The sequence below is a fragment of the Fonsecaea multimorphosa genome (genome assembly GCF_000836435.1).
Source record: "Fonsecaea multimorphosa CBS 102226 unplaced genomic scaffold supercont1.13, whole genome shotgun sequence".
In the NCBI taxonomy this organism is placed as follows: Eukaryota; Fungi; Ascomycota; class Eurotiomycetes; order Chaetothyriales; family Herpotrichiellaceae; genus Fonsecaea; species Fonsecaea multimorphosa.
The window spans coordinates 318,328-335,281 of record NW_015971647.1 but is presented as its reverse complement, the minus strand read 5'-3'; the positions used below and the strand labels follow the sequence as shown (position 1 = coordinate 335,281).

The window sequence follows — 16,954 nt, the reverse complement described above, 5'->3', positions numbered from 1 at the left end:
ATGCGACGCACTTTATTACGATTCACATCAGTCATCACGTAGGGCTGTCTACCCGTGCTGGTTGTACGTATATACCCGTGACTAGCAGCCAAGCAACATAATATACATAACTCAAACCAATCCACCCAGGCCCCCTGGAATTGAAGGACACTGGGATGCAACTATTAATGATCGATAGATAGCCCTCAAATTTATGCGTGAGAGATAGGAAAGACGGCCGCTCCTACAGGACCGTTTTCCCATAGGTAATAAATAATATGTGCCGTAATGTACGGAGCAGGTCAAGAATGAAAGCATGGGGGAAAAAGAGAAATGCTTTCGTAAATCGGGTATTCATTCTGATCGTCCCATATACTTCCAGTTTGAGCTGGCGAGCTGGTTCATTGCCATGCGACCGTTCCTTTGCACTTTTGCAAGACAAAGCGATAAAGAATTCAAAGAAGACTTTGTCATTCCCAACACCCCCCGGCACAATCTCGCCTACTGAAAAATCCCTTGACTTTCCATTCCATCCTCATCCACTCCCAAAATTCAAACCTTCTCGCTCGCAACGGCCTTCTCGTCCTCGCTGGAATCTGCCCGGCCCACCGGAACCTGCTGGTGCCTCAGATCCGTGTGTGTAACCTCGGCCATATCCTCGTCGTGTTCGACGTTCAGATTCCGCCCTCTCCTCTCGGGACCAATGAGGGTGAGCAAAATCGTGTAGGCATATACGGCGCCCATGAAGATACAAATGACCTTGCCGTAGTTGTATCTTTTGGTAACTTTCCCTGTGTCCTTGTTGACGAGCGGTGTAAGAGGGTACCGTTCACCAATGGTGGACTCGATCGTGGAAGATGCCGAGGAAGCCAGGTTGCCCAGTTGGTAAGAAGTACCCACGACAAACGTCCGCAAAGAACCTGGGGAGAGCTCCATCAGGTGGATCGGAATGACGCCCCAGGCGCCTTGGACGCAGAATTGCTCAAAGAACGCCGCCGCAATGACCGCCTTGGAAGTGACGAACGTGTAGGGGTACAGGAGCGCTCCGCCGACGATGGAAATGAAGATAATGCTGAATCGACGACCGAAGATCTGCGAGCAGTATCCGATGACGGTCCCGCCGGTCATGGCGCCCAGATTGGCTACAACCTGCGTGACCGTGACGGCGTTGGGGGAAAATCTGAATTGGTTGGTCAACATTGTTGGGTACAAGTCCTGGGCTGGGTTTCTTGTCAGCATCTCAAAGTCTTTTTCTGCGTAGAAGCAAAGTGGCCCCAAAAAACTCTATTGAGGAACGATTGGTGAGGACTTTCGGGGACCAAACTTACAGCCGTGGCTCATAAAGTTAAAGCCCGCCATCAAAAGAACCATGTAGATGAGCAGAAGCCAGTGTTTCTTCAGCGCAACTCTTCCCTCAGAAATGAAGGTACCCGCCAAACTACCCTGCTGCGCACGAAGAGCCTGGCGAGCGCGGAAGGTATGGGTCTCGGGGAGCATCAGACGGAACAAAATGATCAGCACTGGAGGGCACGCGCCGAACCAGAACAGCGGTCTCCAACCGTGCGACGTCGTGTTGACCAGGGCACGAGCAAATGCCGTAGCAAGCAGATATCCAAACGCGTAGCCTTGTTGTAGCATCCCGGAAATGAGACCCCGGGCCGCTTCGGGGCAATCTTCCAGTGCGGTGGCTGCGGCATTGCCATACAAACCGCCCATGGCAATGCCGAAGAGGGCGCGCACTGCGAGGAATTGGCCGTACGTCTGGGTGAAGCCGGTGCCAAGTTCGAGGGCGATGAAGAGAATATTGTTGATAATGAAGGGCCTAGCGTGTTCTCGTCAGCCTGAAAGTCTAATGCAAACATCGATCGGCACTGGACGTACCATTTCCGACCATATCGATCAGCAGCGATACCGAAAATGGTTGATCCCACTGAACGGAACATAAGCACCAGAGTAATGCCCCAAGTTATATCAGTGTTGGACTTGTTGAATGTCTCGGCCAGATCAGACACAGTGAGCGACACGGTGAAGAAGTCAAAGGCGTCCCATGACCAGCCAAGGAAGGCCACGAGAAAGAAAAGCCATTGTTGGGTGTTCAGCATGGCCAGGAGCTTGAAAGGATTGGGTGCCTTCGCCATGGGAGGCTTGAGGGTGGTAATTCTCGTCGCAGCATATTTGGCAGGAGACATGTGCGTGCTTTCGAGCTCGTCTTCATCGGTGTAGCGACGGGCAGTGGGCACAGTCTCCTTGGTGGGAGAGTTGACGTGAGCCATGTTGACTGGTCTGCCTCTTGCCTGGGGCTGAAGTCGCACTTCTACAGAGTTTCGTGTAGCCTTACGGACCGCAGTGAGGCAGGTCAGGCTTGGGGAGGGAGACACAGCGCATCTCCGGCGGGATGGACCAACCTTTTATCTTCTTTCCCCCAAGGGCAAATGAGCGGGTGGTCATGAGGCCCTGCAAGGGATGCTGGTCGACTTGGTCCCATTTTTCAGCTCGCAGCTCGTGGTCGTACGCGAGCAGGGAAACGGTAATTGATCGGCGCAGACCCGGTCGTTGCAAAGATAAGTGGTGTGGTAACACGGCAGTCGGGTTGCTGGTGATGCATTTGTGTGGTTGGTGGGATACTTGGAGCATTCCTTCGTGGGGGAAAGGAGCCAGGATCACCACTGGTGCTCTGGCAGTCCGAATTGCGGGGGATCTGGATGGAGCAACGAATGAGACGAGGCTGGCATAGAGGCTGCTGCGCTAGAGCGTCAATCACAGATGCCAAAGCGTGACATCGCTCGGCCTTCGACCGGCGCAGGTCGGGCATGGATGGGCTGGGGAGTCGAGAGGGCGGCACAACAGCGTGACAGGATAGGCGGATGTGTTATGTTGGCAATCATGACGCTTGCTGGCATCCAGGGTCCCCTTTGTTCTCGATCTAGCTTCTCGAAGGCCACACGAGGATGGATCGGAAAGAAGACGCTATGGGAGACTTCGGATTGTGTTCTTTAGAGGTTCCATGAGATTGCTCTTTTCGGTATTGATAAAGTCTCCGAATCATACTCTGTGGCTTTTCTGACTGCAGCGTCTCTTCGTATCCTTGACTGTGTGAATGGCGATGTATTTTCGTGCAATGTCGGAAGGAATTCAGTCTTCGCAGACGATGGGAGTGGGCTGACTGCTGGGCGCAGCTTGGCGTACGTTGGTGGCGGACTCAACGGTCGACAACGGTCTTGGACTCAGGGCCAAGCCTGTAGCAAAGGCGTCACTAGCCCCGGGAATGGCACCCGTGTTAGGGGCTGTTGCTGTTTGCTTGGGGGTGCTTAAGAGTTGCTTGGACGGTAAACATGTGCCGGGGAAAAGCTTAAGACACCTCTTGGTACCTAATCTACCGCCTAGAGGCTTGCCAACCGTCACCCAAACACCAGAGAAATGCCCCGAATGGAAAACTCCCCATCAAATCACATCCACGTCGCCTTGACTTTTAGCCGGCCAGTTCAACTCCCTCGTTGCCATCTGACCACCTGTGTAACTTGGTCTCAACATTTTCATCGATAGTCCAAACACCGACATCGTCCTCCGTTGACCGCCATCCCGTTTCCTGTAAACAGGTGCTCCCTCTCATGATGCTCCTCGGACCGCCTGATGCTGTTGCCACTATCTGCCTTCATCCCTCTGCCGCTATTGCTTCTTCCACACGGCAGGCACATCCACTTTGTCCAACTGATCTGGACCTCGACCTTCGCGGTATCGTCAGGATAATCTTCTTTCCGGATCTTCTCTCGCACACTCGTTAGGATCACCAGGCTCGAGTGGATCTCCTCGGCCAGCGTCCTCGCTAGGAAATGGAGTTCGCTCGGAGTTGAGCCTCGCCAGGTGCGCAGAGCTGGGTGTGCTTTCAGAAACAGCGCCCTTGTTCGTGCCATCAACGACTCAAAGGTAAGCACCGCCGTCCCAATATACTCCCTCTCCCCGACATGATAAGTGCGTACCGCCAGGATAGTCACCAAGAGCTCAGTGTCGGCCTCGAATAAAGCCCGTTGGAGTTTACCCTCTCGCTCCACCATCTGACAGATGTCGACGATTTCCTCCTTGCTCATTTGAAGAGAGGCTCGAACCTTGTGGAGTCTGCGAAGAGCCTCGTCTGAGTTGAGTTTCGTACGAATTCGAAATGAGGGTGTTGCTCTTTTTGATGTCAAGGGCCAAAGCCACCGGGTGAAGAATTGATGTTCCATGGTCTCTGCAGAGATGACCTTGCGAAAAGGGGTGCTTCAGCCTTCCGGCGTATGGCTAACCTCACAACTGATGAACAAGCTTCTGCGCTTCTTTGGTCCGGGTGGAGTATAGAGCCTGTGTGGCGTGGGCGTGACGGAAAGGACAGGTGCTGCAATATGGGCTCGACGCAAAAACCTCCTTGAGAATCGATCGTTCAGTCTGAAGACGTGCTTCGTCCTGCTCTGTCACCGCTGAGGTTTAAGTACTCTGACCAGGTCTGCCTCCTCCAACCTTCAGATCAACTTGATGGGGGACCAGGTCTTGGATCCGAACTCTTTCACTTCGCAGTCCTCCCACCAGCACTCTCTAGATCGGCTGACTCGCAGGGCTATCGATGGCTGTTCCATGGGATAACCGTTGTCCATCCCCTGGATCAAGCAAAATGTCTGGCTTTCCAACGGAATATCAGACTTGGCGCAGGTTTGGCGTGGACTGGGTGTGTTGGTCCATCCTATCTGTAAGGAAAACCTTGTGTGGTAGGTCCTCGAGCATCAGCAGAGTTGCTCAAGCCAAAGAAATCTATATAGTCTTCCAGCGTCCCTTCTGCTCTGCTCTTCTCGTACTTCCTCACCACTTTCTTGTTTACCATATCACCCAGTGCCTTCTCAACCCAAACAGTGCTAACATCTACAAAACCGTCACCACTACATTCCATCCACATCAGTCATGTCTTCTCCTTCTTCTTTCTCCTCCTCTTCTGCCATCCCACAGATCTGGCGAAACATTTCCCCCGCGGGAAACCTCCAACGAAAACGAGATATTGGGTTCGCCGCCAGCACGTCGTCAAATGGCGCTGGGGAGGCTTCAGCCTCCAACCGAGACGAGTTCCAGGCCCCGATCCCCAGGGCCGCCTTGCGCAACTTCTCTATCAATGTGCAAGGTTCTCGATTCGTCGAGGACGTCAGCACCCTCGTCGCTGCGGACCAAGAAGCCGCCGGCCCCAGCAGCAGGAGAGCCAGCAGCATCAGCTTTATCGAGAACACCGAGCTGAGGCCAGCTGAACGACAACCACCATCACGACCACGGACCCCATATATCGAGAGGCCCGCGACTCCCATGGGCGAATCCCGGGTCGGGTTCTGCCACGAGGCGTGGACGGCGTGGTACGAGGAAGCGTCGGACGCCGCACGCGCGTGCAGGCACTGGGTCCGGGAATTCCGCGCCATCCGCCAGGAGTACGAGCTCGAGTTCTACGGGGTGTTCAACCACAAGCTGGAGCGCATCTCCATCTTCCGCTTCAAGTACTGGCGGTTCGCGATGACCATCGCCGCCGTCGAGAGGACCCTCGACAGCCTGGCGTCCCTCATCCTGCTCGTCGACGGGTGCGATGTCCACGACGACATCAGCGCGCTTGTCGACTTCTTCTCTGTCTGGATCGTCGAGGCCTACGCCTGCTACAACGCCATGACCAACGACAGGGCCCCCGTCGACCTCGACAACGCCCAGGAACGCGCCGAGCGGAAGGGCCTGATGGAGCAGAAGGGGCCCGAGATCTCCCGGCTGACGGGGGAGCTGAGCGCCAACGCCCAGAAGCCCCTGAAGGTGTTGCAAGCGGCGCTCAAGGAGGATTTTTGGGGTGGTCGTGTCTGGGGTTGCCCTTAGAGGGGAGGGCGTCGATGTTTGCTTGGATGTATGTTTCCAAGCCTGTACTATTTGTCTTCTTGACAAGGGCTTTTGGGCCGATAACCTGCGGCTTGGATGTTGTTACGATTTTAGACGGGTGAGCGAGGCCATCAAGCGGAGCGGGCAGCATAGCGATGATCTTTTTGCCTTTTTTTTTAAACATATACACATACCTCGTACATAGTCACTCCTCGTGAGCCTGTATGTATCTGCCATACCTAGGCGGTGGTGGTACAAAACTCTCCGAATACCCCCGTCACTCTTCCCCTTTCCATTCGTTTGCCTGGGGTCTATTCAGAGGGATCCATCCTTTCTGCTAAATCTTCCCCACCTTCACGCCTCTGTCTGTACTTGACTTGGATTACCCACCACCCATCAAACCCAAAACGTTCCCCCTTCTCTTCTTCCTCTCCGAGCAGTTCGCTCGTCGTGAGGACATCGATCTGTAGTGCCATAATCGTTCTGCCATTAGGTGGATGCGCATGTATTGATGAGAGAGGTGATCGGGACCAGATCCGTGCCGCAGGGAGCAGAGTGAGGGCGAACAGAGCCATCAGGGAGAAAAGTTTGATGTGTGGATGTTTGGATTCTTCCTGTTGCCTTCGAGGGTCTTTGCAATTTCATCTGGTCGGGTTTCAAGGTGATTTGGCCTAGGCGATGGGGTTGGACTGGCCTAGGTAGTGGGCTGACGTGTGTGTGTTCGCCTTGCACTCTCTCGTCCCTCGATTTATTGTACCAGAGTTTCGTCCTTCCCTCTCTGCTTCCCCTTGACACATTTGACCCCACTCAATCTCATTCCTGTGTTCAAAGATTGTGTGATATATGCTGGCAGGTTCTCCCTTCGCTTTGCTTTGCTGAGCTTCGAGAGCAGCGTCCATAGCTGAGGTGGTCCGTCTCTCTGCATTGTCTTCGCAACGGAAGGCCCTCGAGCAGTACACACTCGGCGATTGGTTCTTTATCCCCGCCAGGGCCGAGCCCCTATCCAACCTACTGCAGCATGAAACGAACAAAGTCATCATCCCGGAGAATCAGGTTCATTCCCTGGCGGTAGCGGGTGCGAGCCGTGTCTTCTCCAACGCCGGCTGAATCAACGCGGCCACCCACTCATACGTGGTGAAGAGGATGCCGCCAGCCAACACCGTCCTCCCCAGCCTCATCGTGCTGCCCCTCCAGAGCCCACGAAATCCGTAGTCGGCAATGACGCCGTTCCAGGCCTCCAACACGCCCTGGCCTCTAACAGACTGTGCGCGGGTCTTGAGCGTGTCGAACGGCTGGGTGGCGAAGACGACAATCGTGCCCGCGACGGCGCCGTTGGCGAACGTGGTCAGCGTGGTCTGCGGGATGTTGCGCAGCCGCTCAAAATCTTTCAAAATGTTGTACGTGCCCAGCCTCACGGCAGTGGTGCTGGCTTGTTTTAGAGTCGTAGTCACATAACCCCGATACAGAGCCCTGAGGACGCCGTGCTCCTTGATTAAGGTGGCTGTGGCGTGGACGGGACCGCGAAACTTGCGCTCCGAGCGCGCGTCGTCGATCAAGGCGGTCTTGATCCTCTCGGTGGGCGTCACTGCAAAGGTACTCGCAACCACACCGGCACTGATCCCGGCCATCAAGTTTCTTAGCGGCGACAGCGTGCCTGTTTCCGGGTCCTTGAACTGCGCCTTGATGGTGTCGAACGAGATGAACCGGATCGCGTCCTTGGCCACGGTTCCCGCAACGAGGGTCGTGCACCCTTTGTACAGCGATCGCGGACCTTCCTGCTCAATGACATGTTTGATGACCAGGAACGGATTTCGAGTCGGCGTCTGTTCGTGCAGTTGCACGCGCGTCTTTGCAAATTCGAATGCTGCAAGTGTTTTGTTTGTAACCTGTCAGATTTCTGCTCTTGCTTCCCATAGATAAAACGAAACTCTCGGTCCAGTCGTTTCTGCATTCTTGGGGAAGGAGACGAGAGAGAAAGAAAAACTTACGATAAGTGATGGTCGCTTCAACACCCCCGGCCGTGCCTCCTGCAATCAACGAAACGAGCGGTGATTTGTTCGATGCCTGTACATTAACCATTAGAAGAGGGCCATTAACTATGTAGGGGTGAGTCGAGAAACACGTACATCATCGGCAACCATTTTGTCCCGTGAACTTTTTTTCAAAAAGAAGGGGGCGTTGGAAAGGATTGGAATTTCCGAAGGTAAAAGAAACAGACCCAAAGACCAGAGACGCTATTATGATCGCGAAGACACGCAGCACTGTCTATGTGTATACCGTGGAAAAAAAGGAGCACGCACTTTACTGAGTACAATTTAGAATAAAGACAAGACTGAGGAGCTATGATGAGAAGAATCGGCGGCGGTCTATCGATCCAGGATCCTTTTGCGTCAGAAGGACTTTTTGGGGGGATGCAAGATCCGGTGTCGGTTGAATCGCCGTGCGTCGCTTGCCCGCGGCCAGCGGCGTTTCCAGCCTCGGGTCTTTTCGGCTGAAGTTCGCTCGGTCGATATTAATGCAAAGCAGCCTCGCGGGAACAAAACAGAAAACTCAGCCTCGTCGTCGGCCATCTGTATGATACAGGGGGACTGCAGGTGGGTTACAAAACACTAATCCATTGTCTTTGTTTGAGTGGTCTGGTCTGGTCTGGTCTGGTCTTGCAACAGCTTGCAGGTGGAGAACCTTTTTCGAATATCGCATTTCCCTGTTGATAACACATTCGACGATTGCCGGCCCTCTCCTCTGAACCTCCTGTCCTTCCTTTCTTTTCCCTGAAAGGGCTGCAGGTGGTCCTCCAGAGTGACTTATCTAGTACTCGGTACATACACACATTGAGAAACGAGAACGCCAGGCCCCAAGCCCTATACCCCCCGTGATCCCTTCACAGCTGTAAGGTCCAATGCATTCCCTCGCTCAAAGGCTTCATAGTGCCTTCCGCCTCCGCCATGGACACCCATAGTCGTTGTATCAGCTGCGAATGCACCGTCCCCAATCTCTGATCGAAAACCCCTAAACCATGGGCCCAGATTTGCGCAGAATATATCACTTGCATCATGTGCACACTCTGCTGGCACACTGCTCTTGAAGAATCTTCTCTCTCTAGAGCTCCATAGTCCTTGCCTCACCCGAATCGGCAGTCACGTTGACAACAACACCTTCGCCTCTGTCGCTTTCTGACGTGAAGCCAAACTTCTGGCCCGAATTGGTGCCGACGGCTTCTTGCATCATGCGCATCCCCTCTTGCGGGTCCTTCAGGCTGGCTTGACGGAACGTGTTCTCCATCTCTTTCATTCTCTTCTTGAATGACAGGCGATCCAAAAACAGTTGCTGTCGGCCCTTCTCGAGATCCCGGCGCTCGGCTTGTACGATTTCTTCCATCTCCGCGAACTGCGCCATCTTCAACTCGAACTTCTGCAGCGTGAGGTTGACAGCTGCCGATACCATTCTGGTGATCTCCCTTTCCTCATGAGAAGCAAGGCCGCTGGCACGTGCAGCAACTGCGGCAACTGCTGTCGTGGCGATGTCGTTGATGACTTTGGCTGACCCATTGGGCTCAGTTGCTGGCTGCTCGGCCGGAGGAGCTGACTCGTCGACTTCCATCTGATCTTCTGACTTGACTTCTCCCTTTTCCGTCTCGCCGGTCGTAGTTTGCTCGGTTCCTCCCATGCCCTTCTCAAGCTGTGCCCGCAGCTGCTTCTGCATAACGGCAATGGAACGATTTGACGCCGCGGCAACCACATCAGGGTCCGCCATTTGCGCAAGGAAGCTGACTACCGACATCACCGGATTGTCCAATTGACTAATGGCGCTTCTTCCTGTCAGCGCCTTCAGCGCCGAGGATCCATTCAGTGGCCCATCTTCGAGGTACTGATCCTGAATGTCGAGTTGCAAGAACTTCAGTACACATTCTTCTCTGGTTCGAGTACCAACATGTTTCGAGATCTCATTCCAGTCATTGTCAAAATTCTCCAGACCTTCCAGGAGCAAGAGAATTTCTGAATCTGTCCAGGCGGCACTCTTGTCGGGAATATGGGAATATGCTGGCTCCTCCATCTTCACAAAGTCGGACGAGCGATGATTGGACGGCATTCGAGATTGGAAATAGCAGTTCGGGCATAGGTCGTACTTGAGCTCACTGGCGTTTGCAGTGCCTGAAACGGGATCTGATTTGGCGTAGTGGAAGCGACATCTCGTACAATCGATTCCGCACGAGAAGCAGTTGAAACTTTTGATGGGTTCTCTTGCAGCAGCGTCCATGGCCTTGGTTGCAGCAGCGCCGGAACCTGCGCCATTAGCAGTCGCCCCTTCGCCATTTGTTTGTTTCTCTGCATCTTCGGTCTTTTTGACTTCTTTCCCTTTGTCATCGTAGACGTTCCGTCGTAGTTCAAGATTCAAGTCTGCCTTTGACGCAGGAGTTGCCGAAGCTGCCCGATCAGTTGCGGGATGTGGCTTTCCAGGAGTTGTGAAAGTGTTTTGGGCAGGTTGGAACGGTTGCAAGCCTCGAGGTGTGTCTGCTGTGACTCTGAAATGGCCTGTGAATGGGGGACCTATATTCGCAGGGCGAGTCTGTGGATCAACCTGTTGCAGTCAGCATCGAGGCGTTCGAAACATCAAAGGACACTTTACTTGATAGTTGATGAGACCCCATTGCTCTAGAAAGGCATGCACTCGCATTATCGCACAGACATCGCCAGCCAAATTTCTCCGACATGCAGTGACTGTGAGGTACTCGACAGGGTTCAACCGGTAGGTGTTGATCATAAAATCGCGGTAATCTTTGTACACGGCGGGTGTCTTGCTGCGGTTGCGGCTGTTGAAAAACTCGGGCAGTGATTTCTTTTCCAGAGCGTGAACCGTGTGCATGTCGAACCATGTGCTATAACTGGGGAGGATGATTTGATGTGTCTGCGCGACGAGGTGCGAATTGGCTGCGGCTTCAAGGCTGGACTTTGCCTGTGCTGCCTGACCATCTGTGGCTTGTGTCGCGGCCGGAGTTTCTTGAGATTCTTCCGCGCCGTCCTTTTCAGCGTCGACATCTTCGACCTTTGCGTCCTCGTCAACTCCACCCATTTCAGCATCCTCCTGTTCGCCTTCTGGATCATCTTGAGCCCGCGGTGCGTTTGGGGCATCTAAAGGATTAGTCGACGTCGTTCCATTTGAGTTGGCCGACGGCTGAGCATCTGTAGAGCCTCGTCAGCTTTGTTTTCCACCAAAGGGGTGCTGGCAAATAAGAAAAGCAAAGCGACAGGGAGGCGCGCGTACCTGTTGATTGTGTCTCTGGTGCATCGGCGGCAGCGACTTCGGCACCATTTGCGCCCAGGTCGCCACCGTCTGAAGACTCATGCTTCAACTCGGCGGGTTGTTGTGAATCGGCCATTGTGGTATCATGAAACTTGATGAATTATTTGAATCCACCACCTGAGCCCTCCGGATCCTTCAGGGCGTCGCGCCAACCTCAAGAACTGGTCAAAGTGTGCGCGCAGCCTGTCTCAAACACTTCAAGCGCCGAAGATTCCAAGGGGGGCTGAACACATCACTTGGGCGGGTGCGTATTGATGTATTTGGCTGGAAATTGATACCCTGTCGCGAACTGCGTCGCGAGCGACACGGCCACCCAAGTTTGCGGCGAACGAACTGCGATCCGCTGCCAAGCAACTCAACTCATTCACGTGATCTTCGGTGGAAGGTTAATCCGGATAGAATCTCTCTTATGTCCTCGTCTTCAGTCTTCGCGCCAGGATGGAAGCACTTGCATGGGGAACGCAGAAGGGCACAGGGGTTGATCATGTGGTCTTAATGCACTGTCCAATCGAGGAATTGGCCACTAATGGACGAGGCCCGGATGAACGTGCTACCAGGCGTTTGGGAATCGTCTAGGTTACAGGAATGGAAAGCGAAAGGGGACAAAAGGTAATCGTTTCTATCATCTCCAAACTCCCATTGAATCCACAAAGATACGACGGCCCGAGCTGCCTGACTTGAGTATGCCCTTTGACCCGCGATTTTGAAGCCAGCTCGACAAAATGACGTTCCATACCTTCTCCAAGGACGCCAAGTGAGAGACCCTCCCAATGATATCTATTCCACCCAGAGAGATCGGGACTGCACAAAAGTCGAAGATGGGTATCCTTATCGAAGTAATCTCCGCTTGCACCGATTATGATTGCTGACCGCTCAGCCAAATATGTTGCTCTGTGGTGTTCCGTCGAGGGTCGTACAATCACAACACCGTTGCTCAAAACATGCGCATAAGCCCTCCGTACAGGAGACACAGAGATCTGGTTGCTCCGATGGGCACGGCACTGTACTCCATTAAGAGGAGTTCCCGTGCCTCGCATCCAGGTATTTTGATCTCTTTGGGGATTTGTGCTCTCCCTCAGGACATATCCTTAAATTTGACGGTCTTGTGGCAGCTCTCACCATCCTCATGCTCATGATACCGACACCCGTTACCTTCTGTTGGATCGTCAAACAGTAACCCACCACTGCCCTCTTTGATCGCATTTATCACATCGACAGCAAAGTCCGGACTGATGGCGAAGCACTCCCTATAACTGGTTGCATCCTTCTCCGTGCTAGGGTCCATGATCTGTCTTGCAGCAATCTTACTCACGAGCTTGCGGAACGGAGAATTCGGAGCAGTCTTCTCGTAGATGGGCTTCATCTCTTCGGGACCGGGCACAAGGCCGGCTTCATGACAGCCGCGCCGGAACTGGTCGATGGCTTGGTTCTTGAGGTCTTGCAGCCCGATGGTGTCGCAAAGGAGGTAGAGCTTTTGACATGTGAATGCATAGTCCCATTTGACGTCCTTGGGCATCCATGAGACGTCGTCAATCTTGCCTTGATACAGCCACTTCACAAGCAGTTCGAATGCGCCTGGATCCTCTTCGGGGAGTTCGAGTTTGCCGTCCTTGATGCGCTTGTGTTCACCGTTGACTGTGTAGGACTCGTCAAAGAAGCGCGCATGGTGAACCAGGAGGTTTTGATGCAAGGACCAGCGGCGGCCCTCGGGTCCGACGAAGACGTCCAGCAATGGGCCAGATAGTAACCTTTTTCTCGCACGCATGGGTCAGCGCAATCTTCTCAGTCTCAAGTTAGATCGATTATAGTAAATGTGGGACTCGACTTACTCCGCAAACTTTTTCGCGGAGATGTCTCCTATGCTTTCTCTGGGCATCTCAAGCTGAGGCGATCGGTAACGGTACGTGGAATAGATGCGATCAAGTGTATTCGGCGGATTGGGAGTCGCATTGGTGCGCAGGGCGGGTTTTATGGGTGTCTCTGAGACAAATGGATCGATGCGACCGGACACATGCCCCATGCGACATTGTTTTAGTTATTAATACTCGTTGGAATGTAGCGAAGGGATATGTAGATATGAAGACTGCACTGCGCTTCTAAAGCAACCGAGATTTGAGAGGCAAAAAGTTGTCTCGTCTGACGCGGCGACTTTCCCCACATCGCCGTGCTATTCATCGCCTTCCTGCAACTGAAGATTCTAGTCAGACAAAATCATACCTTTTTCCGCATCGTATGACGAAAGGTTGACGGCTTGACGGCCTAGGAGTTTGAATTACTCGGGTATGGGCTGCAGGGTCCCCGCTGCAGGTCCCGCTGCTCCCGCTACGCGTTGCAGTTGGAGAAGCGCGTCGCGCGTGTGTGAACACCTTGGAGTGTTGACCATTGAATCTCGCAACTTGCAGTGGTTCAAGACCCAGGGACATGCCACTTCTACTTGACGACAGCAAAATTGAGGAGCTGAGGCGCAAGGACAGCACTTCTACACACACGAAAAGCTTTGATATCTGCCCATCCTCTCCCGACCTCGTCGACCTCGGAGACCTTTACCGCCGCGACCTTGGAAGAAAGGCCGACTCGAATACTTTTACACATGCAACCTTGAACACCTCTGATGCATTTTTGCGTTCTCTAGGCTCGGAAATTGGCCTCACCTCCGACACAATGATGTTCTCGTCATCTCCCGTCCTCTATGCTCCTAGCTCTTCACCACCCCCCTTACCTACGAACAAAAAGAAACGCCGACTGTTCCAACCGTTTCCCGTCGAGCAGCAATCAAAGAGGACTAAGGTGGTGGCCGGCTTTGAAGTCGATGACGACGAAGATGAGGACGAGAACAATGCTGAGACCAGGCCGAAGAATGTTGATCAACCAGTCTCGCGGGTAGACAAGGGTGCAGCCCATCCACAATCACGGGAAGATCTCGTGGAACCCGCACTAATGAATAGTATATCAGAAACTGCAACAAGCCGACATACTCCGTCCAGCCCACACCTGCCTCCTCTTCCTCGCCCGTTGCTCAGAAAGCGGCAACAGGGAGGCGTTACCCTGCAGACATCTTCTGGCACAGCGTTGAACATCCCCACCAGGCAAAAGTCTGAAGCTTTGTCATATGAGCAGACCATTGCGCAGCGTTCGGTAGCCGTGGAAGGACGTGCAAAGAAAGCGTACTACGGCATTGAAATCCACAAGCTGATGGACGATGCAAAGACGCTCCGGCAACTTGACGAGTTTGAGAAACAGAGCAAAAGTCAACAGCAGGCCATGGACTTGCCCACAAACATGACATCAGCAGGTTCAAATCCAGTGGCCCACCAGATGTGGACGGAGAAATACCGCGCAAGGAAATTCACGGAGCTTGTGGGTGACGAAAGAACTCATCGACAGGTCCTTCGATGGCTCAAAGAGTGGGATGAAGTGGTCTTTCCGGGAAGTGCAAAACTGAAATCCAGGAGAGCCTTTGACGATAATGATCCCAGTCAACAGCATCGAAAAATTCTGCTTCTGACTGGCCCCCCTGGCCTTGGAAAGACTACTCTAGCCCACGTCTGTGCGAGGCAAGCAGGATATGAGGTTCTCGAAATCAATGCCAGTGACGACAGAAGCCGGGACGTGGTCAAAGGAAGGATCAAAGATGCCCTCGGAACTGAGACAGTGCGCGGTATCAAAGAACAGGGCAAGGCTAGAAAAGCCGGACGCCCTGTCTGCGTCGTCGTCGATGAAGTGGATGGTGTCACCACGGGTTCTAGTGCAAGTGGTGGTGAAGGCGGATTTGTGAAAGCTCTGATCGACCTGGTGCAGCTCGACCAGAGAAACTCGTTGGGAAGTGGAAACCAAGATGCCGCGAGAGGCAAAAAGAAGGGTGACAAATTCAGAATGCTCCGACCATTGATCATGGTATGCAACGACGTCTACGCACCTTCACTTCGACCATTACGGACGAGTTCCATTGCTGAAATCGTCCATGTTCGGAAGGCGCCGATGGACAAGGTCATTGCTCGAATCAGGTCTGTTTTCGAAAAGGAATGCATTGCCTGTGACAACGATGCTGTCCGCCGGCTGTGCGAGAACGCGTGGGGCCTGGCAATGCGGAAGCAGAGAGGGCTAGGCTCTCGGGGATCTGGAGAAGGCGACATCAGAAGTGTGCTCGTACAAGCCGAATGGATTGCACATAAACTGCGTGCCAACGAAACCAAAGCCCGTCTTACACGGCAGTGGCTCGAACCCCAGCTTGAACAAGCTCGAACCGATCAGAAAGGCCTTGGACGGGGCGGCGTTCGCGAGGTTGTTGAGCGAATCTTTCTGGAAGGGGCTGGCTTGCCTAACCTCCCAACTGCTTTGAGCGCAGACGACGCGAGACTGGTTGCTGATTCGAAAAGCAACCCAGTTGGAGTCGCCAATCTTCGAAAGCGAGCAGCAATTAGCGCCCTCAGAGAGATGGTTGATACCTGTGGGGAGCATGACCGAGTCGTCACGGAATGCTTTGCCACATATCCGACACAAGTATTCCAAGATGACGTCCGACTGTCCAAACCAAATGCAAGTTACGAATGGCTTCACTTTCACGATTGCTTATCCAGTCGAGTGTTCTCGGGGCAAGAGTGGGAATTGACGCCCTACCTTAATACTAGCGCCTGTGGATTTCACCATCTTTTTGCGGCTGTCGATAAAGGTACAGTGGCATGGAATGAAGAATTGCCAGAAGAAGAAATCAAGGAAGTCCACCCGTTCAGTGGCCTGAAAGCAGACTTCGCCGCTTATGAGGCGGAGAAGCAGAACCGCACCTTGCTCACTGAGCTACAGTCGAACTTTTCAGGGTCGTTATTGAGACTGTTCAGCTCCGTGGACGACATTGCGACCGAGCTGATACCAAATGTAGGCAAGATGCTGGCTCCAGATGTGAAGCCTGTCGTGATCGGGGGATCCGGGAGCTCTGCCAGTGTCGCTAGTGTGCGAAAAGAGACCGAGAAGACCTGTATCCGCAACGCAGTTCGAACAATGTTGGCTCTGGATGTTTCATTTGAGAAAGTCCGTGTGGAAATCGAGGGCGGGGGTGCTCACTCGAACGGCGGGTATGCATATCGGATGGAACCGTAAGTCCGCCGTCTACTGGGTCGAAGCTTCGGCTGCTAACATAGATGACAGCCCTCTCGATACACTGCTAAGCTATCATATGGATAAATCCAGTTCGGGCGCCGCACCGGTCCGATATGCAGTTCGACAAGTGCTCGATCAAGAGCTGAGGAAGGAGAGAATATTGCAGAACTCGGTCACCCGACACGCTCGCTCTGGCACTTCGGGCCTTGACGGAGGGATTGATGGTGGAGCCAACAAGGAAAACGAAAGCCCAGCGGACAAGGCGAAGGAGATATCTTCTCAAGGGCCTGGCACTAAGCGCGACTTCTTTGGTCGGATCATTAACGAGAGCCGACCTACGTCGGCCGGTAAAGGGGCGAAGGAGCGCATGGGGCAGCTACGTACTAAAGCTGAGGGTCGAGTATGGGTTTCATTTCATGAGGGTTTCTCAAATGCCGTTCGGAAACCGATCACACTGAGAGACTTGCTGGACGGATTTTGAGGCTGAAGGTGGAATTGACAGGCAGGATTAATGAAGTTTTGGGGTGAAGGTTCCTGGTGGTTGCGGTTGTACATGCCATGAGATATGAGCAATGAAATGTTGTTGTCAACCAGCGTATGGAGCATTCGGTATTGGTACCTAGTAGTGAAGGTGCATGTCAAAGCAGGAATTAATATCTCGTTTATTGCTGCCTCGCTGCATACCCCATGGAATGCAATACGTCATGTTCTCGTAGGG

General features: G+C 53.4%; 7 protein-coding genes across 7 annotated transcripts; 2 read left to right on the top strand and 5 right to left on the bottom strand.

Annotated features, from left to right (window-relative positions):
* Positions 1–531: 531 nt before the first annotated feature.
* On the bottom strand, positions 532–2,252 carry Z520_06820 (uncharacterized protein; the record flags this gene model as incomplete). Its single annotated transcript, XM_016777320.1, has 3 exons — positions 532–1,199; positions 1,308–1,801; positions 1,861–2,252. The coding sequence occupies 3 exons, from the start codon at positions 2,250–2,252 to the stop codon at positions 532–534; spliced, it is 1,554 nt and encodes a 517-aa protein (XP_016631491.1).
* Positions 2,253–3,512: 1,260 nt separating this feature from the next.
* Z520_06819 (uncharacterized protein) lies at positions 3,513–4,199 on the bottom strand (the record flags this gene model as incomplete). Its single annotated transcript, XM_016777319.1, has 1 exon — positions 3,513–4,199. The coding sequence occupies one exon, from the start codon at positions 4,197–4,199 to the stop codon at positions 3,513–3,515; it is 687 nt and encodes a 228-aa protein (XP_016631490.1).
* A 706-nt stretch (positions 4,200–4,905) lies between these two features.
* Positions 4,906–5,841, top strand: Z520_06818 (uncharacterized protein; the record flags this gene model as incomplete). The annotated part of the gene is made up of 1 exon (XM_016777318.1): positions 4,906–5,841. The coding sequence occupies one exon, from the start codon at positions 4,906–4,908 to the stop codon at positions 5,839–5,841; it is 936 nt and encodes a 311-aa protein (XP_016631489.1).
* A 1,055-nt stretch (positions 5,842–6,896) lies between these two features.
* On the bottom strand, positions 6,897–7,982 carry Z520_06817 (uncharacterized protein; the record flags this gene model as incomplete). The annotated part of the gene is made up of 3 exons (XM_016777317.1): positions 6,897–7,705; positions 7,830–7,905; positions 7,968–7,982. The coding sequence occupies 3 exons, from the start codon at positions 7,980–7,982 to the stop codon at positions 6,897–6,899; spliced, it is 900 nt and encodes a 299-aa protein (XP_016631488.1).
* A 958-nt stretch (positions 7,983–8,940) lies between these two features.
* On the bottom strand, positions 8,941–11,218 carry Z520_06816 (uncharacterized protein; the record flags this gene model as incomplete). Its single annotated transcript, XM_016777316.1, has 3 exons — positions 8,941–10,419; positions 10,468–11,021; positions 11,104–11,218. The coding sequence occupies 3 exons, from the start codon at positions 11,216–11,218 to the stop codon at positions 8,941–8,943; spliced, it is 2,148 nt and encodes a 715-aa protein (XP_016631487.1).
* A 999-nt stretch (positions 11,219–12,217) lies between these two features.
* Z520_06815 (uncharacterized protein) lies at positions 12,218–13,162 on the bottom strand (the record flags this gene model as incomplete). The annotated part of the gene is made up of 2 exons (XM_016777315.1): positions 12,218–12,890; positions 12,972–13,162. The coding sequence occupies 2 exons, from the start codon at positions 13,160–13,162 to the stop codon at positions 12,218–12,220; spliced, it is 864 nt and encodes a 287-aa protein (XP_016631486.1).
* Positions 13,163–13,803: 641 nt separating this feature from the next.
* Positions 13,804–16,717, top strand: Z520_06814 (uncharacterized protein; the record flags this gene model as incomplete). The annotated part of the gene is made up of 2 exons (XM_016777314.1): positions 13,804–16,232; positions 16,285–16,717. The coding sequence occupies 2 exons, from the start codon at positions 13,804–13,806 to the stop codon at positions 16,715–16,717; spliced, it is 2,862 nt and encodes a 953-aa protein (XP_016631485.1).
* Between the last annotated feature and the right edge of the window lie 237 nt (positions 16,718–16,954).